Genomic DNA, 27,342 nt, shown 5'->3' on the forward strand with positions numbered 1-27,342 from the left:
TCACTTTAACTGAGATGTTTCTGTTATCTGATTCCTACCAAAAAAAAAAAACGGGAAAATAAAGTCATATAAATACCTTACTCTATACAGAAATATACACTCACTGTATAAAAAATTTAAAACCTTTCTTCAATGTCTGTAGAGCCAACTTTACCCCTCAATCCTAAAACGCTGTTGAATGAATTTCAGGAGGTGATTGACGGAATATAGCTATAGGTTTAATTAGTCTTCCATTAGGATGTTTGTCAGCTGTTGTATTGTGGTTTTCATCGAAGTACAAAATTGAACTTCCCGTCCCAGCACGTTCCCACATTCTCAACCAGATTCAGCTCTGAGGTATGAAGCAGCAAGTTTACTTGATAAAATTATTGGTAATGTCCCTCGGCTGATACAGTTAAACTTATGCAAAGAGTATATTGCCCTGTTCTCTTGAAAGAATTCAAGAGAATAAAAATCGGTCAAATGATGAGATGAAGAGGCGGACGGATACTACAAAAAAGTGATATTTATTGGAGGTTCGATGAACTTCTAACAATATGATCGAACTTACTTCTCACCAACAAAAATTACCCCGATAAAAAACCACCTTCATTTGCTCGAGTGGTCGACAAGGGACTGTTTGGAAGAATGGCTTAATGAGGCTCACGCTTTCACCCAACCAGGGCACCACTCCTGTCAAATATTTTCGGTTTTAGTAGGAACTAGATTTAATGTAAGAACACAACTAACAAATTACCGATTCCATTCCTTTTGCATACTTCGATTGGAACTGGGAATTTTTTTTGGCTAAATTGACTTTTTCAATCATTTGCTACAAACTATAGTTGTTTTTATTTGGCACAAGATCTTCTTGCACCATATTGTGCCTGCTCGTGATTGACTTCTAGCTATTTTTGCATATTAATATGATTAGAGATAGGTAGAAATATAGTTGAAGCGCATCAGAAATACATAGATGGCACCCAGATGGCGCCGTTGGTGGTATCCAATCGAGAATGAGTAACCTTATTAGTCTTCTCCTTAGGTGAAGCCTTACTTATTCGAAGTAGTGCAATATCATGGCAACTCGTTGTGAAGGTATTCACAATATGAGATATAAATTAAAACGATGCCGTTTTATTAATATTCTGATTTATTCAGATATAGCTATGTATTTCTGATGCGCTTACACTATATTTATATATAGCCTAGACGCCTCCACAGCTTGAGATTTATGCCATAAACGCTTGAGATTAGAGATATTTGAAGAGATTTATCTGCTTCAAATGGCTAGACAGTTCTTCGAAATCGCCATGATTGCCAAGAATATGTGATCGAATTAAAGGTTGCTTTCCGTTGGACAGAAACCTTAAACTGTTTTATCGGGTAGTCGAGCGTTTAGGACAATCAGTGAAAATATTGGTAGCGACATTTATGTTATTAGGGCACAAAGGCAACTGGAGCCAAAATTTGCCTGCTCTTATAATTTTATACAATACGAATTTCTTCTGTTTTTGGGGTACAGTATTCTATATTATGATGTTCACTCTAAGTGAAAAAATAGTAGCAGTAAATATTGATCCTTTGGTGACAATTTTCTTGAGATAGAACGGAGAAACCACCGATTGATTTGTACATGAACGGTATTCCGTAGGAGGAAATTTCTAATGAATTCTGGTAAATGCCAGCGCAATCCTATGAAAAAATTCTTAACCAGGGTAAAGTGTAAAGTGTATTTAGGGTCATACGGCACCAGGGCATTCCCCCATCTCCGCGTTGTTTACATTGTGATGGGTGTGCCAGTTTGCTGGAAATGCCAGAGATTTAAAAGTGTATGGATATTGTTCATATGTAGTGTCGTGTACCGTTGTTCATCTGGTCATTTAGCCGCTGGACCCCTACTGAGGCCCAACGTTGCCCCACTTTCGCCCCGTGGAGGCAGACCAGGTAAACCAGTATTATAATTAATTTACTCTGGCAGGTTCTGCCACGTAATTTCCTGAGATTTCAGTGGCTAGGACCTAAAAAAAAAAAAAAAAAAAACCATTTTGCACGTTGTATGTTGATCACATACATATTTCCCGGTTTGAAGGGGTTGCATTTGAAAATTTAATGGCCGAGGAGAGGGTGAAATAATTTAAAGAAGCTAGAATTTTGGTGTGGGTCTTGCGCTGGCGTACAGATAGAGAGGGGAGGAGACTGAAGGCTAGGGGGGAATAGCTAGGAAAGACTGGGATCAATAGAGTAGACGACCCAGCATTTGCCAGTGGGGCATGCCCATGCCCCACCAGAGAGAAAGATGTGGGATGGCAGGGGAGGAGGCAACAAGAAGGCTGTCGCCTCCCCCTCTGCCAGGGAAGGGAGGAAAGTGTGCCCGGCAAGGGAGCCGGCACAGGTTGCCGTATGGCCTGGCGGCTGCATGTCTCCTTGAGTCAGGTCCTTGGTTGGGTCCTAGTTGTCCCATCCATGTGTAGGTTCCTGTCTGTGATTGTCACTTGGCAGCAGGACAGGTGCCTTAGGCAGGTCCGTAGTTGTGGGTATTTAGTCCAGTCTGTGGTTACTTATGTCTCTGTCTGAAGTCATGCTCATTAGTTATTGGATCCTCGTCCATTTGTTGGATCCGAGTTTGTCGAGTCATGGTGTTTTTTTTTTTGTTTTTTTTTTGCTGTTTCTTCCTGGGATGCAATCCCTTTGTGGATTTTCTTGATGGTGACTGTCCGTGTACCTTATATGGTTGTTGTTTGCAAAGTCATATATTGTGGGCCTGAGAATCGCTATTGTGGCTGTGGGGGCGGAAGAGTACGCCTTCTGTAAAAAAGACCTTGTGCAAAGTTTGCCAGTGCTTTGTAGCTGTGCTCCTCCTCCAGTAAGCGTTCCTCTTGATTCTCTGGTACATAATGTAATTCTGTAATTAGTCGGCATCGGAGGTCTTCATAAAGCTTGCAGTGGTACATTAAATCTCCCACGTTTCCACTAAGCCACAATGACAGAGGGCAGTGTTGCTCAGTCCAAAGGTCATTAGTTTGAATCTGATGGCACCGTGGCCAGTTAGGAGCTACGTGGCCAGCAATCCTGGGAAGAGCCAGCTTGGGATTTTGGGTATACGGCCGAGACAGTTGGGAGGAATTTTCGCATTATTTGCCCTTTTGTTGAGTTTTGCCACCGTGTTTGCCAGGTTTGCTGGAGATGTACAGTTAGTCTTCTTTTCTCTATTTTCGGTTCGCTGGCTACGTTTAATGTGAAATTTAGGCAGGTATCCGGTATGCCTCTGGAAAGGCTGTAGAGGAGTCCACTGCGTATCACTTCCAGGTCCAAGGGGAGGACACCCGTGAGCACCTGAAGCGCGTGTGTACTCACTGTGTTGCAAACTCGTGAGATAGTCAGCAAGATGTACCTCTGTATGGTTTCTAGTTTTCTTTTATTAGTTGCAGTGGTTGCTTTCTTGTACCAGACACCCGAGGCATAGAGGATGACTGGCAGGAACACAGTTTTGTGAAAAAGAGCAAGGGTTTTCTTCTTTATGCCCCAGTCCTTGCGGGTGATTCTTGCAAATAGTGACGAGTAATTTCTGATTTTATTTCTGAGATAGTTAAGGTGGGGAGTGAAGGATAGGTTTTTATCAAGGACAACCCGAAGAAATTTCATTTCTGTGGTCAGCTTGACGGTGGTTCCTTGTACTTTTATTTGGGGGGTCTCCTGATGTCCAGAGTTCCCCGAAGTAGGATGGAGCTTGTCTTAGTGGATGATATCTTCAGGTTATTTTCGTCAGCCCATTGTTGTAGAGTGGTGAGCGCCCGGTTTGCTGTGTTTTCCAGCTGTGCCCTGGAGTTTTCTGCCAGTTTCAGGACAAGGTCATCCGCATACGCCTGGGAGGTTGCATTTCCGAGGTTGAGGAATCCGTCCAGGACCACGTTCCAGAGCAGTGGGCCCAGGACGGAGCCCTGTGGGCATCCTCTGTAGATGCGTCTGGTTATTGTACAGTAAGGAGCAGTGACTTTTACTGACCTGTCGCACAGGTAACTGCTGATGCAATTGTATAGATTACTTGGGAGTTTGGCCTCACGGAGCCTGCTGAGGACACTTGGCCACCAGAGGGTGTCAAAAGCCCCGGCAAAGTCAACCGCGATGGCAAGAAAGTATTTGCGGTCTCTTTCTGTTGCAGCATTGATGATGATGTAGGGCATCGGTGGTGGAGTATCCTTTTCGAAATCAAAATTGTTTGGGTGACTCTAGGCCTGCGTTTCTATAGTGCTTCTCTATCCTGTTTCACAGGAGATGTTCAAGAAGCTTGCTGAGAACTGTCAGGAGCGCTATCGGGCGGTAGGACCCTGGAAGGTCCTGCCTCTTCGTGGGATTCTTCAAGATTACCCGGAGCGTCGCCATCCTCCAACTGCACGGGAAGTAGTCTTCTTTGAGGCATTTATTGTATAGTTTCAGTATTTCCTTGGGGATGGTGTCCACTGCTTTCTTGATGATCTCTGGCTCTAGGAGATCTTCCCCTGGGGACTTTTTGTTTCTCAGCTTGGCCGCCGCAATCTCCAGCTCAATCTTGGTGAAAGGTTCCTCAATTTGCTGGGTTGTGTATATGCTGTTCTGTTGGCAGAGCAGTACTTGTTCTGACGTAGTGGGATCAGTGTGCTCCAGAAACACAGCATCCAAAATATTGTTGACCGTTTCGTGCCACGTCTTTGTAAACCCCCCTTGCGGTTTCCTCATTGCTGGGAGTACCTCGCCTCTGGGAAGCCTGTTTGTAGTCACCCGATAGACCACTCCCCAGGGGCTGTCATTTCCTGTCGTGGAAACTAGGTGCTCCCATTTTTGCTGTATATTGATTCCTTGCAGTACGGTATCGTTCCCAGAGCGCCTCTACTTCTGCAATAGGCAATCACATCTAGCCCACTGGAATTTTTTCCGACAGGTGTTTGCTACCTGCCTTAGTTGCTGAAGCTCAGGGTTCCACCAGGGTACCGCCCCCGGAGATGGTTTCTTTCTTTTGATAGATTTGTCCGCCGCTTCTGTGATAAGTCTCACCAGTTTTGCCTGGTGTTGGTCTGGGGTTGTCTCTTCTGTGTTGAATGTGTGGGCAGTCACCCGTATAGTTTGTTGGAATTTGGGCCAGTCTGCTTTTCCTATGGCGTATCTATGCTGTATTTGTCTGGGTGTTGTGCTTCTGGCTATTGTTCGGTTTAGTTGGAAGGTTATTGCTCTATGGTCCGATGTTGTCCAGTTTTCTGTTACTGTCCAGGCTGTGATGTGATCAGTGATGGATCTTGTGGCAAGGGTGACATCAATTGTTGTCTCCCACATAGTGCTGGAGAATATTGGGAGGTTGTTTGGCTGGTCTTAACCAGGGTAGCGTCGAAAACATTTTCAATATCGATTAACCATTACAAGATGTTCAAATTTTAAGTAAGGATTAAGGATGTTAGTTTTGGCTTTCGCCATCAGATCCAAAGTGCTTCTATTTGGTCGAAAACTAAATGCATTGTTGTTTATCGGTGTTTTAGTTTCAAGAATTCAAATAAACCTTTTGTGTACCATTCTTTCTAGAGTTTTAGTTAGGTGGTTGGTGAGGGAGATAGGTCTGCAATTTTGTGGATCATTTATCTTTTCCTCGATTAGGAAACACTAAAGTAACGGAGTAACGCCAAGAAGAGGGATATCTGTGTTTAGAAAAATTCCGGTAGTAGAATATTAATATTAAATTCAAGGCTGTATTGTTGAGTTTGGCATCACATAACAGATTCCATCGGGTGCAGCTGTACTGTTGGGTGATCTGTTTATTATTATTATTATTATTATTCCTCTTATATTATTTCTCCTTGACTGGGGCTTCCACCTCGTGACGGGTATTGCTACCAAGTACACAGGGTGGTTGTTGTTATGTCTGATGTTACTGTTGGTCGAGGAACCTTCTGACTGTCCTACAGGTGTTCAGGATTGCGACTTTCTGAAGTTCCTTATAGGCGTTTCCTCAGAGACCTATTGCTGCTACGCTGTTATGTAGGGTCTTTGGTACCATACCTGTGGTTGACACGATGATCGCGATTATCGTTACTTATTGCATATGCCACATCTCTTTAATTTCCTGTCTTGGGTTCGTGTACTTCCTGATTTTTCCACGTGGGTTTTCTGCAGGTTGCCAGTGTTGGGTACTGCTATGTCAATCAGAGAGGTAGCGTTTTCCTTCTTGTCCCCAAGCTTTATGTCTGGTCTGTTGTGCGGGATCGCCCTATCCGTTATTATGGCGCAGTCCCAGTAGTACAACTTGTCGGTTGGGGTCTCTAGTACTGCCTGGTTTCTTGTATCGTAGTCTGCTTCAGATGTGATTCTTTGAGTGAGAAACTTCTGGATTATCTCTGGATGCCTTATCATTTGGGTGAACTGCTCTGCCATGTACTTGTGTGTGTGCAAGTGAGCTTCTTGTACCAGTAGTTGTGGACGTTATCTATTCCTGGAGTTTGCCAGAAATTGCAGTGTCCCCGTTCGAGAGTATCAAGAGTGTATTGGAAATACGCCATTTCCAGAATAACATGTCATCGTGAACAGCTCTGTGGGTCAAGAAAATGGTGGATGAACGTGGCCGTCGACGTGTCTCACATTGTTTCAGCCAACCACAGAGCGACAGTGGCACAAATCATCGCCTTCAACGCGGGAGGTGCCAGAAACATTGCTTACATTGACTCTACGCCTCAACTGGGTGAAAGAACATCGGCATTAGACCTTGGATAATTATAGAAAGGCCTGCTGGTCCGATGAGTCCCACTTCCAGTTATTTCGAGCAAATGGGAGGGTATGTATATGGCAAAAACCACACGAAGCTAAGCACCCGTCATGTCAACAAAGCAGTGTTCAGGTAGGTGGACTTGTTAATGAGCTGGAGCTTGTTCAACTGGTATATGTTGGGACCTCTGGTACCTGTGTAGAATGTAACTCTGAACTGTCCAGGTTACGATTCCGTCCTTGCAGGCCATCTGCATCCGTTCTTGGTCATCGTGCACACACAGGGCAATGGACTCTTCCAAGAGCACAAAGCGCGTCCCCACAAGGGCGTAGCGACTAGAACAACTTGAGGCATTAACCGGATATGAATCCTGTAAAGCATATTTGAGATGCTGTGGAAAGGACCGATTGAGCTTTGTAACCTGCACCCAGGAATGCGACAGAATTATGGACACCAGTGCAGCAAGCTTGGATGGAAATACCTGTGGAATTAATTTTTTTCTGTTTATACTCCAGCACGACAACCAAGTCAGTAGGGTTTACAATTAATCATCAATACAAATATTATCTTATTTATTAATCACGGCCTTGAACCCGGTCAAGTGAAGGAACGCATACTATGCACTCTCGCTCCTGACCACTGGGCTATGTCAGGCCTAAATAATATCATATTTTGATATCATATACTTGGTTTTCAGGAAAGCTGTTGACACTGTTGCGGATGGAAGACTATTGTACAAATTGGAGAATGGTATTAACGGTTAGCTGCTACAATGGATAAAAGGATGGTTGAGTGGGAGAAGACAGAGGGTGGTAATCAATGGGTGCTGCTCTTCGTGGATTAATGTTTTTAGTGAAGACCCACATGGTTTGGTGTTGGGTCCTCTGTTGTTTTGTACATTTATCAATGATATTGATGGAGGTATATCAGGCTTAGTGTCAAAGTTTGCAGATGATACAAAGGTTTTCATGGCTGTTAATGACAGTAACGGCAGTGTGCTACTGGAAAAGGATCTAGAAAATTTGGGCAGATGGGCTGAGAAGAAGCAATTGAAGTTTATCACTGACAAATGAAAAGTACTGCATACGGGTAGAAGTAAACCCAGACGAACATACCAACTGTGTGGTACTACACTTAAGGTGGAAGAAAATGAAAAAGACCTGGGAGTAATTGTGCAGTCAGATATGAAGTTTTCTGAGCAATGCAGACAGGTTCAGGGAAATGGAAATGATATACAGGAATTTTGCTAGCAGGGAAAAAGGAAGTGTTTGTCATTCTGTATAAGGCAATGGTCAGGCCCCACATTGAGTACTTCGTACTGGTCTGAAGGATTCATTTTAGGAAAGATGTAGATTTGCTTGAGCGTGTACAGGGAAGGGCAACAAAATTAGTGTGGGGAATGAACGGATCCTCTTACCAAGAGAGGCTTAAGTTCTGCAAATTGCAGTGGCTGGAAAGTAGGAACCTGCAAGGTAATCTGATTGAGTTGTATAAGGCCTTGAATGGGTTGAACACGCTGAATTCTGATGGGATCCTTCCATTTGTTCAGATTACGAACTTAAGGGGGCATAAATTAAAATTAAGTAAGGACAGATGTAGAATAGATGTGCGGAAATTTGCCTTTAGCCAGCGGGTGGTTAATTGTTAGAAGAAACTTCCATCTGTCGTTGTGGAAGTTGATAGGTTAAATAAATTTGAGGAGGAATTGAATAGGCATTTGGAGGGAATCGTTGGTTGAATCTTTTTTTTTTTTTTTTTGGATGATGCTACATAAGCTCAAATCAAATCATGACATTCCCACAACCTTTTAAATTAAATTAAATTAAATTATCTGTTGGTACCCTTTGAAAAAGGTTTGTAATTTTTTGTCCAGTGAGCGAAAATTCTCTCTTTATACTTTTTAAAGTACACAATACAACATATTACCTTATCTATATTGAAAATTATTTTAGTTTATATTTATATCAATCTTCTTAAAAACAAGGTCTGTATTATGCAACCTTCTCAACAGATAAATAGAAAATACACCATTACCAGAAAAGTATATCCTCATATTTACCGATTAACAAAAGGCATTTTATGTCCTGATATGGCAGTTATTGGGCGTGAAATGTTTCCAAGTGATTTTATATGATGGAAAAACGAAGAATCTTTATTAGTTGGTAACAGAAACAAAAAAAAAAAAAAAAAAAGGGATTATTACTCAGAAACAAATTGGCAAAATAACTAAAAATCATAAAGGTGAAAGAAAATGGTAAATTTATTTTAATAACTTGGTTTCATAACAGAAATTTCAAGATAACTTCGGATAATCCAGTGTGCGAGTGAGGGAAAAATATGGACATTGGAAACTTGAACCTATTTCTTCACAGAGCGACAGTTGACATTTTTTAAAAAATAACTGTACTTATTGGAGAAAAAATCTTTGTCATTTGACCCACCACGATATAAAGGATTAATGTTATTTTATAAATTTTCTTTTTCATATTTATAACAACAATAAAGATATAAACAACACCAATCTTATGAACTGTCCAAAACATTATGACGACCTGCCTTATCCTGAGTATACTCTTCCCGACAGTACCTGCCACATGTCATAGATGACGTTTCCCGATACACTCTTGATACTGCCGAAAGGGGACAGTGCAATTTCTGTACCACCTCCACGAATACGCGATGAACACCACAACTACGTATCCGATGAATTCTGGTCTTTCAGTGTAATTCACTGTGCTCACTGTGCTCTGAAACAAAACTAAGCTAAGAAAGCAGAAACAACATAAGCCATCAATAAATAAAAGTTCATTTCTATGAAAACTATACTGCTCGAGAAAATTAACAGAACAAAATGTTTTTCATGAATATATTATTGTGAACAGTGTCCCCGAAGGCGAATATCTCATATAATAAACATCCTGGCAAGCAAATCCCGAGGATCCAATAGAAACCGATCTTCCACCTTAGAGAGACTCACATTATAAATATGAGTTTTATTATAAGGTGCACAGGTTCACTCAGTTACCATATCTTTACAAAACCTTCACGGCCCCATGCCAGGGATTATGCCAATTGTCCATATCTATAGAAACATGGGTTGCGACCACATCACTTCATTCCCATGTTTTTTGGCTTGCTCATTGGAATAGCTGCATCTCCAGTACTGTGAATGACTAGTCATCGTTGTCCAACTGATTATTTGAGATGGCAGGCCGTTGTACGACCTGAAGCCAGAAAATCGCAGGCGTAGGTGGTATGTTGGCTTAATATGTCAAGCAGTGTCATCTCGCCACTATGGATGCCGTTTCAGGAGACAGGAAGTTTGCCAGAAGGCTACGTCAACTAAAACAGACCGATATCTGGATCTAACAGAAAGACAACATTCTGCTATGTCCCGTCATCAACTAACTGTCTGTTGACATTGCTGCGGAAACAGGTGCAGACATTCCTTACCGAGTTGTATTAAGAAAACAATCAAGTATATAAAAAAAACACAACTTATAAGCTTCCCTTCTCGAACAAGAAGTATCCAGTTGACCTTTTGAATTTATACAAACGCTCATCTTCCACTATCTGCGAGGGCAACTTGTTCCAGTTATGAACGACTCGCTGGTTAAAAGTAAACTTCCTGCTACCTAATGTAAACTTTCTGAAATTTAATGTAAACTTCAAGCCTGCATTTTGAATTTCGTATCTTCGTTTTGGAATTGTTAGGAACAGTGAGCACTACAAACGCATTCACTTGATATTAATAAAAAATGTTTGGGACAATAATCGTTCTATAAAATAAGAAAAATCGAAAAGAATCGAAATCGAAAAAGAACAAACGAAATAAAAGAAACAGAAAAATGTAGAAAAGGAAATTTTTGTGTGCGAAAAAAGGGGTTTAAAAACATTTAATGGAATGCCAATTTTTCTCTAAAAGTTCAGCATGAGACATGCACGTTTTAAATTGTTAAAGATCTAAAAATAATCATACATATAATAATGAGATTGAACACGAATAGAATCTTATGATACTCATTTTTAGTTCAAGATTTAATTATTTCCAAAATCTATTACACAAAATAATTAAAATAAAGTTCAACTTCGTCATTACACTTTATTTGAACTCTGCAATTCACTATTTTATTCCATTAAACTTTAAATTTCTTACCTTTCATTTCCATCGATAGTAATGTGGAATCATATACAACTGGGAAGTCACAAAACATTCCACCAACAAAATCATTGATTAATAATCGCAAGGAATGGCATTACAAGGGCGGAAGAAGTGAATAAGAGCACTTGTGAACTGCACTCTTTCTTGAGAAACTGAACGGCTTTGTGTACATTGCCTCCAAGCAAACACTCCCACTCCCACTGCGTCTCTTTCCGGCGTTGGTGGATGTCATGTGACTTTTCAGCGCTGTAGTACAATGATCAGGGCCGTTCCTGGCTCCTTGTTCGCTTGCGTGCAACAAGTATTTTGGCAGTCCTTCACACCATATTTTTAAAAGGAAAAAACTTTCCCGAAAAACGTTTTGTTTTTACTAGTCTTATGAACACAATGACGCAAATTTAAATTACTGAAAGTGATAAACAAACTACTTAATAAATAATCCTATAAACAACTTTAATAGTTAGAAATCTATTTAATATCTTTAAACAATGCCATTTGTATTGACTCTCTTACGAACTTATAATCAAACTCATTTTCATTCATTCTGGATATACATTTATAATTTTTACAGATTTCATTTCATATATATGTTTGAGAATCATGAGATACCATATTAAGAAATCATCAGATGAAAGTATTATTAGGTAATACATTCTCTTGCTGCTTAATGGGCATTTTCGTAATTCCTCCGAAAAATTAATTTTAATTAAAACGATATTTAAAAATATATTCTTGGCTAAATGCTAAGAGTAGGAAGGACATGGTTTATGCAAGGGTACTGCACATACATCATTTCTACTACACAGGTAGTATGAATGCATCATTTAATTATAACTCAAATTGTGTAACATTAGTCTATGTTACACAATATGAGTTATAACGATGAAAATATAAAACTAAGAGTTCTCCTCATCTTTGTCCCATAACTGATGTAACTGGCACTTCACTTAATTTTGTAATAGTATAAACTACTAGGTACGGGCTTCAATTTAAAAGACTTCGTAGACAATGGTTTATCGCAGCAGTAAGTGCGGACAATTTTGTGGTGTTCAAGCCATTCAATGACAAAAACATCGGAACGCTTTATATTGCTTAAATCCTTTTTTTTTTTTATTCGACTCCACTGCAGTTGCTGATACACGAAATTCATTTGGTGTTTTTTCCGAAGTTTTTACATGTTTTCTGCAGAGCTTAAAAATACTATTTCGCAAATGAATCCACACTCAAATGTAACTCGAGTAAAGACTTTATGTGAAACTCGTTGAAGATTAATTGCTATATTTAATAGCCACTCTTATACAACGTGAAATTGAAAATATGCTGTAGTTTATTAAGATAATCTCCGAAACCATTATACACGGAAGGTGACGTTTCCGGCATCTTAACGATACCGATCATCAGACCAAGCTGGTGACAGACTCTTACTTGCTGATGTCCGTCAGCAGCATGGTCTGATGATGGGTATCAGGAAGATGCCCGAAACCTCATCTTAAATGTATAGTTATATCCCTTTCTGTGGCATAATTGTTCATCATTTCTTTTGTTTTTGACATATTCATCTTTAGTCTGAAATCCTTACTAACTCTGAATAACTAAGAAATCTACTTCAGAACACACGCAATTTAGAGACAATATACACGGAGCAACATAGCCTTAGTTGCCGATGCTCCCTAAAACTCAACAACAACAACCAACCAACCTTATTCCTGATGGAAAAAATTCCTGTATATCATTGACAAGATCCAATGAGCTGCTCTGGCAACCGGCCTGAACTACTCAGAAAACATCATATCTGACTGAAAATTACCCTGCCGTTTTTTTGTTTTTTTTTTTTATTCTTCACTACCACAAGTGCAATACCAGACATTTGGTACATTATTCTGTGGTTACAGCTACCCATATGCAATACTTTGGATTTATCAATGTTAATCTTTAGTTGCCACTTCTCAGCCAATCTTTCCAACTTTTCAAGATCACGTTGCAGTAGTGTACTGATATTATTGTCATTAACAACTCTGCCAACTTTTGTATCACCTACAAACTTGGATATTAAGCCTGATATACCTTCATCAATGTCATTGATAAATGCAGAAAACAACAATGGGCCCAACGCCGAATCATGGGGGTACATACTAATAACATTAGTTCACAAAGAGCAGTGTCCATTGATTACCAGTCTCTGTCTTCTCCCACTCAAACAATCCTTTATCCATAGCAGCAGCTTGCCATTAATGCCATACAGCCCAACTTGCACAGCAGCCTTTAATGTGCAACAATATCAAATCTTTACTGAAATCCAAGTATATGATATCAAAATCAATTTTTGCATCCAATTCCTTTACGACCACATCGTCCTATATATCAAACTGGTCAGACAAGTTTCACCTTAACAAACCCATGCTATGTCTGAATTATTACTGCAGTCTTGTCTAGATGATCCTGCATTGGTTCTTTACCAGTGATTCCATTATTTTCCCCGGAAGAGAGGCTAAACTATCAGGTCTGTATTTATTCGTGTCACCTTTTAATCCCCTTGTGTGAATTGGGCAGACATTGACACAGCTCCAAGTCGTAGGGTCGTCCCCTGTTTCTAAGGATTCTCCGATAATTATAGTTAAGGTTTGCTTACTTCCTTTGATGCTTCCCTTGATATAACTGGGTAGATCTCATCCATCCCATATGCTTTTCTTATGTTTAATTTCAACGATTTCTCCTCCACTTTGTTTTCGGTTATTAAAAAAAAATCGTTTAGCTCTCTGTTAGAGTTTGATAAAGCTTTAGCCTCCACTTCCCTCCAGATTTCTCACCTGTGAATGTAGATGCAAAATACTCATTCAGTTTGTCAGCTACCTGAGCAGGATCATCAACAGTCGAAACATCGATATGAAGAGGACCAATTTGATTCATCCCTTTCCTTCTATAGTTTAAATAAGTAAAGAAGTGTTTTCCATTTTCCTTCGTATCTTTTGCAAAAATTTCTCGTATTGTGCAATCGCTTACCTAACCTCGGTTTTGACTTCATTAAGCCATTAGAAAACAAATTCTCTGCACAATATAATAAAATAGACATCTATTTGCAGATTATTTGCATATTTATCAAGTACATCACTGGTAAATTTGCTTGGCCACACACAAACAAACAAACAATTACAGAATAAACAGTCAGGTTGTAGTATTCTTTAAACTAAATGAAGTGGCAAAAGTATAAAATAAGAACGTTATTTCCATGAAAAATTCTCTTTTCATGAGTTTAGATGTGTCTTTTTAATTTTATCTCATCGACATTCAGTGACTGATAAGCCTGTAGTAATAGATATAAGAGGAAATGGAATGATCCTTTCCATTTAAAAGACCGCCTTTGTTGATAGATATTAAAGTTTTTTCATATTAAGTATTATTATACTCTTTTATTCAGAATACTCCTTTTTTACTATAAATATCTTCATTTTACAAACAGTGACTTATTGGACGCAACCCAGATCAATTCCAATAAGATTATCTCACTTTTTTTTCTTGATAAGAACAAGTCATTTTTTGCTCAATTTTAATCCTCTTATTTTAATCTCTTATTTGAAATTTTATATATAGAAGAGTATGGGAAATGGTTACTAAATACAAAATATTGGTTATTATAGACATTTGGCATTGCTAAATTTAATTAAATTTTCTTAACTTCCTGTATTTTATAAATAACTAACAGCCAGGTTTCACATTTTAAAGCATCGTATTAGTTATGAAGAGAATTTTATTTGTGTGTCAGTTGAAAACCCCCCAACAATGGATGTGGTCCTTGCCTACTAACAGAGTGGATTTAAGTCTCTTGTTTTCTTCCACATTTCCCGGTTTTCGTTAAAACCCTTCCTCATTAGATAGAGTGGAGTGCTTTGCTACTGCCACAATGCCAATAAAAGGAATGCTTCTCAGTATCTGGGTGATTTGTAAGACGGATAAGGGAGGAAGAGTCTCCGGCAACCCTGCTGAGACCTAAGGTCAAAGGTCTCAGTTTACATTGCAGCTAGATAACCTTGTCTATTAGTAGGTTCTGTTAGTTTCTTCTTCTTGCCGGTCCCGCCTCAACTTTGTGTAGGGTAGATTTTGATATCTTGAAGTTCTGCAAACAGACAAATGATTAATAATCAACAGGTGATACAAAAAATATAAAAATAAATAATTTTATTTATCTGAATTTCACAGTATATTTTTTAATATATTTCACAGTTAGATAAACGATGTATGTTCTTCGTGTTTGTTGTCACTTATCTGTTTTGTACGGTGGAAATGAATTGAATTATCTTTCAACCCTTTTACAAATGAGTTCCAGAATAATATGGATGCTGCCAAGAGTCAGCCCTTTTTTTTTTTTAGGAGTAAAAAGTTTTTAAAAACGAACGCGTACATAAATGCTTTTAATTAAATATTATTTTAATTATAGCCAACGTTAGACTAGTAGTATTGTAAAAAGAAATTTTTCTTTGCCATAATATCCTCTACATTTATATATTTATTATTTTATTCTGTTTTTTCAACTTTTGGATATGAATTCAAGAGAATTTCTTCAATTTTGGCTTGGGCAATCCCACAATGTTTCTGTTTGTTAAATGAGTCATGCCTTCCTAAGACAAATCTCAAAACTATCGTAAATATAAAAATGGCTGCTATTACATCTAAATACAGTTGATAGATGGCAGTATGTCTCTGTAATGTCAAGAGAATCTGCACACTTATAGACACAATTTGTAAATAGTGTGGCAACAGAACGCTGTCTAAGAAACCAAAGTGGCGTGTGTATTCCTTTGGTCTTTTCTGAAAATCAAGGCGACATAGGCCAACTGGACCAATTGAATCCAATTGGGTCCTGCACTCTAGTGGCTCCGTGCTTGGCAAGAAAAATCAAAATTAAACGAAAAGGGAGGGGGAGAAATGAAAAAAAGAAATAATAGGGATTCCAAGCAAATAAATACGCCAATCTTATAAACTGTCCAGTGAAAACATCATGACCATCTACCTAATAGGTAGTATGTCCTCCTCTTGCGGCCTTGCTGAGAGTACTTGCCACAGGGCAAAGCATGAATTCTGTAAGGCCTCTGAAAGTTGCAGAGAGCATATTGTTCTTTGTCGTCAGGATTTCACCGGGCTGATCTTCGACAGTCCGTGGTGGATAAACGAAAAGTGGGATCTCTGGCTGGACGTAATCCCAGCGATATTCTATGGGATTCTTATCGGGCGGCGACAGTAGCAACTGGAAATCACTTTCATGTTCGGTAAACCACTCTCGAACAATACCTGAAATCTGACACAGTAATAATCGAAGTGAACCTTATCCCTGCAAAAAAAACAAAAAAAACTCCTCTGTTAACAAGACCTCCTGAGAAAAATTATATACTCCATGAGCCTTCCACATTCTCTTCTTTTTTCAACATCTCCCTCTTCTTTTTGAATAAAAGCTTCGATATCTTACTCATAACATCATTATTACCAATATGTACGACATCATCTGCGTATTAGGTGTAAGCACCGTTAGGTTACTTACACGTAGAACGTAGGGGCGCTTATAGGAAACCAGCAGACATGCAGCTGAAATTTCTGACAGTCTATGAACTCATAGAAAGCAGTTGACCAGTACAAAACTCACACCCTTCACACACCAATAAGTTGCATTGGCCAACTACTTTCTATATGTTCATAGCCAGTCAGAAGCTTCAAGTAAGTAAGTAATTAATTGAAGCTTCTGACTGGCTATGAACACATAGAAAGTATTGACCAGTACCAATCTTCTGACTGTCTATGTGTTCACAGACATTCAGAAGCTTCAAAGTACAGTAATAGCGGTTGAATAGCGGGGTTACGTTCCTGATAAATGCCGCGAATACATGTATATATATATATATATATATATATATATATATATATATATATATATATATACTACCCTACCATTAATATCCGGCTACCTCTCCATGGAGGGGAAAACAATTGCAAATGTGGACATGCAAGACGACACGTTCAACAAAATTGACAGACTTCAACGTGGAATGATAGTAGGATGTCAAGCAAGCGTTCTATACGAGATATCGCAGTCACTCTAGGGATCCATAAATCAACGGTTAGTGGTGACATGCAAATGGAGGAGGAATGGGACTGAACGGCTAAAGAACGGGTTGTAACACATTCGTGTGGAAAAGTTCGATTGACCAGCCCAGAGTCTGATCTGGTAAAGCAAGAAAACTAACAGAGTGGGACAGGAGAATTCCGAGAAGAGCTGTGCGCCAAATCGTAATTTGCTAATGCCTGAAGTCACAGAAATCCTCTGTGAGAATATTGGGAATAATATCAGCACTAGTACAAAGTACAAAGTACAGAGTATTTTTGGGTCTAACCGCACCAGGGATTTACCCCATCTCCGCGTATGTTCTTTGTATCGAGAACAGTACGCTGTCAAGGCCAGAGGTTTAAAAGTGTGTGGGTCATGTGTTGTGTAATATGTTGTGCCCCTTGTTCCTCTGGCTTTTTAGCCGCCAGGCCCCAGATGGGACCTGTCGTTTACGCACTCTGCCACGTGGAGGCCAGCCAGGTGTTCCCTTACAGTTTGCTCTGGCAGGTCCTACCACCTATTTCCCTGAGATTTCAGTGGCTAGGACCTAAAATATATATATATAATAATAACAATAATAAAATAATAATAATAAATAAAAAAATAATAATAATAAAATAAATAAATAGGAAATAATTAAAATAAAAATTCTTCTTTTCTTTTGGGCACAGATGGTACATTGTAAGCTGCTTAGAGGGCTTATAAGGAATAAGCGCTGAAGGTGATAAGATTTCCTAATAGGTCGGGCATGAATTTTGGTGTTTTAAATTTGTACGTGTGGGGCAGGCGCTGTTGTAAGGGGAAAGAGATGGGAGGGGAGGTGGAAGACTGGGGAGTTGGAAATTGGAAGTAAGGGGTCTTACTTCCAATTTCCAATTGGAAGTAAGACCCCTTACTTCCAATTGGGGTCTTACTTCCAATTTCCAATTTCCTTCCAATTGGAAGTATAGGGAAGATGACCCCTGTTGAAATAGTGGGGCATGCCCATGCCCCACCAGAGGAGAAAGAGGGGTGGCAGGAGGGGGAGGAGACAGCAGGCCGTGTCCTCCCCCCCTACTACAGAAAGAGGAGTAAAAAGCGGGCTAGAGAGAGCCGGGGCGCTATATGACTGTATGGCATCATAAGATGCAATCTTCGAGGTCCGAGTCCAAGCTGCAATCTTCGTCTTTGCATTAGTCCAGTGGACGTCCAAGTCCAGAAGTAAAGTCTAGTTTGTTACGTTCATGTGTTGTATCTACTTCAGGTGGTCACTAGTTCAGAGTTTTGCAGTCATCTCAGATAGTTACGTCTGTGTTTTCATAGGTTAGTGATGATGTGGCAGGGATCTTTGTCTTTCAAAGAGTTCGCGGGCAAAGACGGTGAAAGCCCGGGAATTATCTTCTTCTTGCAATATTATTTCTTCTCGGTTTCTTAGCAAGGAGTGGATGTGTGTATATAGCTGACATCTGAGGTCCTCATAGTTGTCACAGTCATGGATAAGATGTTCCCAGGTTTCCTCCTGATTGCAGTTACAGCTCCGGTTGTCGGAGATTCCCAGCTCGTGGAGTTTCCCTCTGAAGGAGCCATGTCCCGTAAGAAAGGAGGTGGTGTGAAAGCCAGGGGAAAACCAGGACGGGGAAATAGGATATACCCTTTTGACATCGGGTATAAATTTTTTGGTGACTTGTCCTTTTGTGGTAAGATTCCATCTATTTTGCCAGATAGATTGAAGGTGTTCCGTTAACCTCTTATTTTCTGAGGATTTGCTTTTCTGTGGAGCTGTTGTGTAGCCTAGATAAGTTGTGGTTCTTCCTTTAGAATGTTCGTGTAGCAGCCCACAGCGCACAATTTCTAGGTCCAGGGGAAGGAAGCCCGCCAGGACCTGGAGCGCGTGGATACTCACTGCGCAGCAGGCTCTAGTTGTTGTCAATAGTATGGATAGGTGGACCGACTCCAGTTTTTTCTTGTTGACTGCTGTGTTTGCTTTCTGCCTGGGGGCAGGCCTTGTAATCCAGTCTGGATACAAGGTAAAGGGAGTGCTGACAGTGATTCTTCGGTTTTCCAGGTAAGATTTCATGCAGCGAAATAGATTGGATGGGATTTCAGCCTGTTGGAGACTGGCCACAACACTCGGCCACCAGAGAGAGTCAAAGGCTCCAGAGAAGTCAATTGAGGTGAGGAGGAAATATTTCCTGTTAGAGTTTCTGACTGCATCAATGATCCTCTCGAGGGCATCAGTGGTGGAGCATCCCCTCCTGAAACCAAATTGGTTTCTTGACATCAATCGAGCATTCGGGTAACGGTTTTCAATTCTGTGGTGGATGAGTGGCTCAACGAGCTTGCTCAGCATCGACAGCAGAGCGATAGGCCTGTATGAGCCTGGCATGTCCTGGGGTTTAGTGGGGTTTTTCAGGATAAGTCTGACTCGGGCTTTCTTCCATGAAGTTGGAAAGAAACCCTGCATGAGGCATTGATTTGTTAGGTTTAATATAGTATCCGGTGTAATTTCCACTGTCTTTTTTAGTATTTCCGGCTCTATTTAATCAGCACTAGTACAATACGGAGGACACTCCATGATATGGGTTACAATAATCGTTCACCTGTTCACAAAACATTGACTACCTCAACAAATGCTAGACGCCAATTAACATGTAAATTCTGAAGAGTAGAGCTGTGAAAAACAGTCCTATTGACAGACGAATCGAGGTTCGCACTCTACGAGACTAATGCCATTCCTGGCATGGCTGTTGCGAATTACAGGGGAACAATTCCTTCCTGATTGTATCCTCCCAACAAAGTAGATTGGTGGAGGCAGTGTCATGGTATGGGGCAGCATTAAATAATTTGGCTTCGAACCATCTGTCGTTATCGACAAAACCATGAATGCTGTGCAACACCAGGACAACCTGGACAATTATGTGCTTCCAACATTATGGCAATACTTCGGGAAAGGCCCATACCTGTAACAGCAAGACAATGTGCCAGGCCATACTGCTCGGGTTGTAACAGAGTGGTTTGCGCACATTCGTGTGGAAAAGTTGGATTGGCCAGCGCAGAGCCTGATCTGAACCCTATCGAGCATCTTTGGGATGTATCGGCTCATCGGGTAAGTGAACGTCGTGATCGCCCATAGAACAAGCCCGAACAGGTGGCTTCGTTAAAGGCCGAGTGGAGGAATATATATCACGTGACATTTATAAAAAGCTGATTCAGAGTATGCCGCGAAGATTGGAAGCCGTCGTAAAAGCAAAAGGTTTCAGCACAAATTATTAAATGACACAATAAAAGCTGTTTTTTTTTTTTTTTTTGTTTAATGATATGGTCCAATATTAATGGTAGCGCAGTGTATATAAAATATAAATAAATGAATAAAGCAGATGCCTACAACATGGCAAACCAGTAGAGCGAATAGTAAATTAAACCAATACATAACTTTCAAGTTTGTGCAGTAGCATCTTAGCACGCAGCAAATTCTGTAATAGCTGAGAACGGCAGTGTTTTAGGCATATCTCATATTGAGAATACCTTCACAATAAGCTGCCACGATATCGCACTACCCAGAATAAATAAGGCCTTACCAATGGACAAGAGTATTGTTAGTTATTTTCAGTGGATACCACCACCCAGACAGCACCGTTTCAAGGCTGTTTGGTCTATCTTCGCTGGGTGGGCAGGTACACTGGTGATGCAATGAAGGCAATTCAATTATGAAGTATAACTCCATAATTTGAGAAAAACCTGATGGCGTATGAAGTGAATCACACTGGTGGTATTCGCTGAGAGTAAGCAACAGTAGTCTTTTCCACTGGTGAGATCTTACTTATACACCTAAAATGATGCCGTTCTCATATATTTTAGAGCTTGCTGCATACTAACAAGAGGCTATTGCACAAACGTGTGTTTCTCTGCCAAAAAAAAACAACAGAAACACGCTTTGGGCCCTCAGGTTTTTGAACAAAACAATGCTGAGTTTTGTGCACAGTCTTACAGTGACTACAGAACCCAGCAGTGGTAGTAAGAAAAGCGGACAGACAAATGTGGTAGTGATGCACTTCAAAACAAGTTTTGTTTGTCCTGTGAATATCCAAGCATTTACTGCTCTGAAAAAATCGATTGGGTGAACTACACAAAGGTTACTTTCATTATGAATAGTGATAGTTCTGCACCTATTACATTTGAATGCACAGTTGTGCATTGCTAGGTTTTGCGGTTTGTAAGAGCATTACAACAAAGGGGACAATAATAATCACTGCCAAACAGTTTTCAAAGATCGCACAAGATAATAGTAGCCGTTGTTATATAATAGAAATATCTGTTTAGTGGCCGCGGCCCCCCAAGAAGTCACATTGGGGATCGCTCACTGAAACAGCTCAACTTCTGCCAAACCACAACTTCCTAAAGCAACCGCTGCGATTTCATGTAAATACGTAGCCCTGGTAGTTTGCATTTTACACGTATCCTCTCACACCTGTCTGTAAGTTTTAGCATCATCCTGCTTGGCAGAAATACCGTTAGATAGCACTCAGGCAAGACACAAACTACCGGTATTATTGATTTGAACGACAGCCCTCTTTTTTTCAAAAAGTCATTCAAATTCAACATTGCCAATTTTTTATGTTCTCAGAACGATTGTTCCCCTCCCCCCTATTGCTAATATAAATAAGAATGATGTCCAGACTCAAGTCATCCGTAATCAGAAATTCACAATTTGATTGGTCCATGGCAATAAATGTAGTTATCACGCATTCAAACATCGGGTCACACAAGGGCATTTTTATCGGCAGATTTATCGGGTTTTTGAGGGTTGTAGTGTCTAAACACAACCTAATGTGGGAATAGTTTCCCTGGACCTTTAAACTCCCTATTTATTTATTCTTGCATTTGTCGGAACGTCAAAAAAAAAAAAAACTGTCCCCATCGGCGAGCATAGCGAGATTGCTAAATTCAGTATCATATGTTTTAAATAAGGCACGATATTTTTTTCAATATCGTGCCTTATTTAAAACTCAACGTCAAGTGCTCAACGCCAACTTGAATATTGTAAAATCACTCGTAATATCCCACATGAAAGTCTTCTCCTTCTTCCTTTTGGAAAAAAAAATTGCGTAAGAGAGGAGAGTTTTCACTAACAAAAAATAATAATATAGACATACCTCATCATCAGCTTCAACTGCCTCACACTGGGTGTGCTTTGGGAGTCTTCTTTTTCTGGGAACCACGCACCTCCCAAATTCTGAGGATCGTCTGTAGAGTGGTCAGCCATTCCTGGTGGCTCAGCACTAGTGGGTACAAAAACCTGCCATTTGCCCAGGGCCGAAGAATTCCGTAATGCTGAAAAAACAACATAAAAGTAACGGCTTAAAATACCATTAGCGATAAACAATTTTAAAATCGATAAAAAATTTTCAGTAATGAAAAATACTCACCCTTGAATATTCCAAATTCTTACATCTCAACCCTCGTATTCTCACTCGAGTCAGTCATCAAGGGCTGAAAAGCTGAAATTGTTCAGACATGGTGCTAAAGCTCAGAAAAAACAAGTGAGTATGCCTCCATATTGAAGTTTATTATAGCAGTCAAAGATTGAAATGGTAGTTGCTATTGAACAATCAGAGCTTAGAATCAAAAGGGGGGGGGGGGTATCCTGTCACAGCCAATAGGAAGCCTCGAGATGGTGGTTCAAAAGCCTCGAATTTCTGTTTCAAAAGGACCAACAAGATGTTTTTTTTTTAAAGAACACAAAAATATTGTGACTACCTTGCTAAGAATAGTAACCTGACGTGATAAAACCACAACTTTTCAACTTACAGAGGTGGGGAAAGAAAAACCACGAGCTTGAAAATCTGAATTTTTTCTTCTTTTTTGCCCTGAAAATACGTTTAAACATTCAAATAAGCAACCGAAAAATATCTTTTCATTATCTTTTAAAACTATTAGTAAAAAGCAAAGTTGTCATTTCCGAAATAAAAGTCACACTTCGTTAACGAATGCAGAGGTTAAGGGTATACTTACAGTGACATCGCACACGAATCACAGACTAAAACGAACATTCAACAATGAATTTAAAATAGCAATTTTTTACTTAAATGATAAAGCCTCTTTTCGAGTAGATATAATACGCAATTGTAATCAAATTTGCCGATAAATGAGTTTTTAGTCTTACTAAGAACCTACTTTCTCTATTCTTGCGGATATTTTTTGATGTTTTGTTTGTTATTTGGTTTTCAGGAGCATAAGCAACTAAGGCCATATTGCTCCGGGACATGCGATGGTAATTCCCGGACCTTTCCACATCCTTTGTATTTGGTGGTGATGGGCTCGAACCCCGGTCTAATCAAGAAGCATATGCTACGTACTGCTGCTACTTCCCACCTGGCTACGGGGGCCCGATATTTTTTGATTAAAGATGAATACGGTATGATTTCAAATTAAAAGTATATATTTTCATTTAAACTCAAAAATTGAAAGGGCTAATGCTTTTTGGGAACATTTTTCCTTTGAAGTGTGACTTTTTGAACGTTGTGAGGAAAAAAAGAAAAAGGATTAAGAAGAATTTTCTTAAATTCAAAATGAATTTAAGAAAATACGGTATATCGTAAATGGAAATAAATATTTTTTTCCTCTGTAGTATTTATTCCTAAGAAGAAAATAACATTCGTTACATCACAGCTCAAACGGATTCTAGCGATACAGCTGTGACCATAAAAGTTTGCAGTATTCTTTGTAGTTAAAGGAGCCCCTTCGTTTTATTACAAACTTGGTAACGTGATTATTCTTGTATTTTTTGGAGAGCAAAAAGTTAGTCAGTTTGAACAACTGAATACCATAAACATGGCTTCCATCACTTACTTATTTTGCCCCTCGGGGTGGGAGCATTGGGTCTGATGTATTTGGGAAAAGGGGTACCCACGTGACGTTAACTTCTGTGCATGTATGGTAACAGCATTTCGGACTTAGAATACATTCAGTTGCTGTTTTAAACTTTCCCTTTGCGGGTGTCAAAAATGTCAATGTTTACAAAGTTTTTTTTTTTTTTTTCTACCCATGTAAATCTCTTTGTACCAATAAACAATCTTTTTTTGGAAATATTGTGGCTTTTCTTAGTCACTAGAAAAATAACTTAAAATTTACAACTAATCAATAGTTTCTAAAAATCTTAAACAACTTTGGGAAATTACATTTTAGAATGTCAAATCATTATATTTGAAAACAGAGGGGGAAAATATTCCTTTTCAGCTAGCACAAAGGACCGGCAGAGTTATTATTTAGTTACCCAATTAGTTAGTTTGTAGATGGAACCACCATCTATAAACTAACTAATTGGGGAAAAAAAATAATACCCAACAATACAGAACACATAAAATAAATTAAAAAATCTTTATTTTCAGGTTTTTGATGGCAAAGTGTACCGCTAATAACAGAACACATCACCAATAATATCAATACATTTTTCATTCTAGAATAAGTAAAAAAGTTTCATTTTCAGCTTGCAAAAAGGACCAACAGATGAAGCCACAATCAAACTAACTTATTGGGAAAATATATATATTTAACCTTCAATCACATAAAATAAAATAAAAGTCTTTGCTTTCCCCTTTTCGTTGGCAAAGTGGACTAATAATAATACAGCACATATTTCCAATATCACCAACACAGGATATAAAAAAAAACGTTTTCTTACAGGTACCTTCCACCAGAAGAAATAACAACTGAATCATTTCAGTGAGCACTGCAAAGCATAGCACCTGCAACGCACAATTCATTACAGAAAAAGTGTCTCTTGACATCACACTCACAATGTTACCTATAATATCCACATTTACACAACTTAAAGGGATTACCAATGGATATGAGCCAGATAGCCACCAAACAAAACCAGAGTTCGAGCCTACACAGAAAAGAGGAAAATATGCAGCGCCAGTTAGTGAGAAGATCAACAAATAACTTAAATCTTCTTCCCACTCAATTCAACAGCCAATCACAGAACCAACCACACTCATCTCATCAGCCAATCACAGACAGGAACACGACTAGCAAAACAGCCAATAACACAGCCCATATGACATTACAACGGCTGATATTTCTCTCGTTTATATCCTCGCTTTAACTACTTGCTTGTTTTCTGTGGTCGATTTCCTGTTTCTACTGGTCACTCAATATTTTCGAGTGTCCGGTAGGAAAAGCCATGCTATCTTCACCTGAGACTGACTAACATAGCCAAGTCGTGAAAGAGATCAGTTGAACTTTTTGTGAGAGCAGATTGTCCCAGATGGGAGAAATCAAATTTTTCTCTCAGTTCTGAACTCTTAAATGAATTTTTGATGTCATTTCTTTCAGCATTCTGCACATGTTCAACAACAGAAAGGTTTTCCTCTTTTGTGACCAAGGTGATGTTTTTGAGCTTAACACTTTTGGAAAAGTTCTTCTGAAATGTTCGACAGTTAACAGACTTCTTCTGAATATATTCACTGAAATAATATGACAGTTTTCTGTGTGAACCTCTTACATATGAATTCTGAGATGACTTTTGAGGTTTTGAGTGGCTCTGAACTTTTTCTCACAGGTTGGACAGCTGAAAGGTCTTTCTTCAGTATGAATTCTGAGATGTTGTTTCAGGTGGTGACTGTATGAGAACTTCTTCTCACAGGTTGGACAGATGAAAGGTTTTTCTCCAGTATGAACTCTGAGATGTAGTTTCAAGTGGTGATTGTGTAAGAACTTTTTCTCACAGGTTAGGCAGCTGAAAGATTTTACTCCAGAATGAATTCTGAGATGTATTCTGAGTTGTCCTGCCAATGTGAACTTCTTCTCACAGGTGGAACAGCTGAAAGGTTTTTCTCCAGAATGAATTCTGAGATGGCTTCTGAGTTGTCCTTCCCAAGAGAACTTCTTCTCACAAGTTCCACAGTTGAAAGGTTTTTCCCCAGTATGAATTCTGAGATGGCTTCTGAGTTGTTCTCTCAATAAGAACTTCTTCTCACAGGTTGGACAGCTGAAAGGTGTTTCTCCAGTATGAATTTTGAGATGGTTTTTCAGTTGTCCTGTCGAAGAGAATTTCATTGCACAGGTTGGACAGCTGAAAGGTTTTTCCCCAGTATGAATTCTGAGATGGCTCCTGAGTTGTCCTGCCAATAAGAACTTCTTCTCACAGATAGAACAGCTGAAAGGTTTTTCTCCAGAATGAATCCTGATATGTTTTCTGAGTTGTCCTGTCGATGAGAACTTCTTCCCACAGGTTTCACAGCTGAAAGGTTTTTCTCCAGTATGAATTGTGAGATGGATTCGGAGTTGTCCTTCCGATGAGAACTTCTTCTCACAAGTTGGACAGATGAAAGGTTTTTCCCTAGTATGAATTCTGAGATGGCTTTTGAGTTGTCCTGCTAATGAGAACTTCTTCTCACAGGTGGAACAGCTGAAAGGTTTTTCTTCAGTATGAATTCTGAGATGGTTTCGAAGTTGTCCTTCCCAAGAGAACTTCTTCTCACAAGTTGGACAGTTGAAAGGTTTTTCCCCAGTATGAATTCTGAGATGGCTTCTGAGGTGTCCTCTCAATAAGAACTTCTTCTCACAGGTTGGACAGCTGAAAGGTTTCTCTCCAGAATGAATTCTCAGATGCCTTGTGAGTTGTGTTTTCAATATGAACTTCTTCTCACAGGTTGAACAGCTGAAAGGTTTCTCTCCAGTATGAATTCTGATATGGTTTTTGAGTTCGTCGCTCCATTTGAATTTCTTCTTACAGGTTGGACAGTTGAAAGGTTTCTCCCCAGTATGAATTCTGAGATGGCCTCTGAGCTGTGTTCTCAATAGGAACTTCTTCTCACAGGTTGGACAGCTGAAAGGTTTTTCACCAGAATGAATTCTCAGATGCCTTGTGAGTTGTTTTTTCAATATGAACTTTTTCTCACAGGTTGAACAGCTGAAAGGTTTTTCTCCAATATGAATTCTGATATGGTTTTTCAGTTCGCCGTTCCGTGTGAACTTCTTCTTACAGGTTGGACAGTTGAAAGGTTTCTCTCCAGTATGAATTCTGAGATGCATTCTGAGGTGTCCTTTCTGTGTAAACGCCATATCACATATTGGACAGCAGAACGGTCTTTCTCCACACTGAAATTTGAGATGGTTTTTGAGGTTTCCAATTCGTGAGAACTTCTTCTCGCAGGTCGGACAGCTGAAAGGTTTTCCTCCCGTATGATTTCTGAGATGCTCTCTGAGCTGCCCTATCAGTGAGAACTTCGTGTCACAAACTGGACAGCTCAAATATTTCTCTGCATCATGCATTCTGAGATAGTTTTTGGGGGTTCCTTGCCGCGATAATTTAGTCTCGCAGATGAAAGTCTTGAGGCTTTTCCTCCGTATGAACTTTAGGAAGGCATTTGGGCTCTTCATACCCTGAGAACCTGTTCTCAT

At 39.6% G+C, this 27,342-nt stretch overlaps 1 protein-coding gene across 1 annotated transcript; it reads right to left on the minus strand.

The window, feature by feature from the left end:
* On the minus strand, window positions 1-27,342 carry LOC150079745 (uncharacterized). Its single transcript, XM_090383211.1, has 5 exons — window positions 25,999-27,342; window positions 25,442-25,908; window positions 22,744-22,802; window positions 22,089-22,266; window positions 1-34 (listed from the first exon to the last, which is right to left on the minus strand). Exons 1-5 carry the CDS (start codon window positions 27,340-27,342, stop codon window positions 1-3), a joined length of 2,082 nt encoding a protein of 693 aa, XP_090239337.1.

This window comes from Mastigoproctus giganteus, chromosome 10 (genome assembly GCF_048544385.1).
Source record: "Mastigoproctus giganteus isolate SK-2022 chromosome 10, ASM4854438v1, whole genome shotgun sequence".
Taxonomy (NCBI): domain Eukaryota; kingdom Metazoa; phylum Arthropoda; class Arachnida; order Uropygi; family Thelyphonidae; genus Mastigoproctus; species Mastigoproctus giganteus.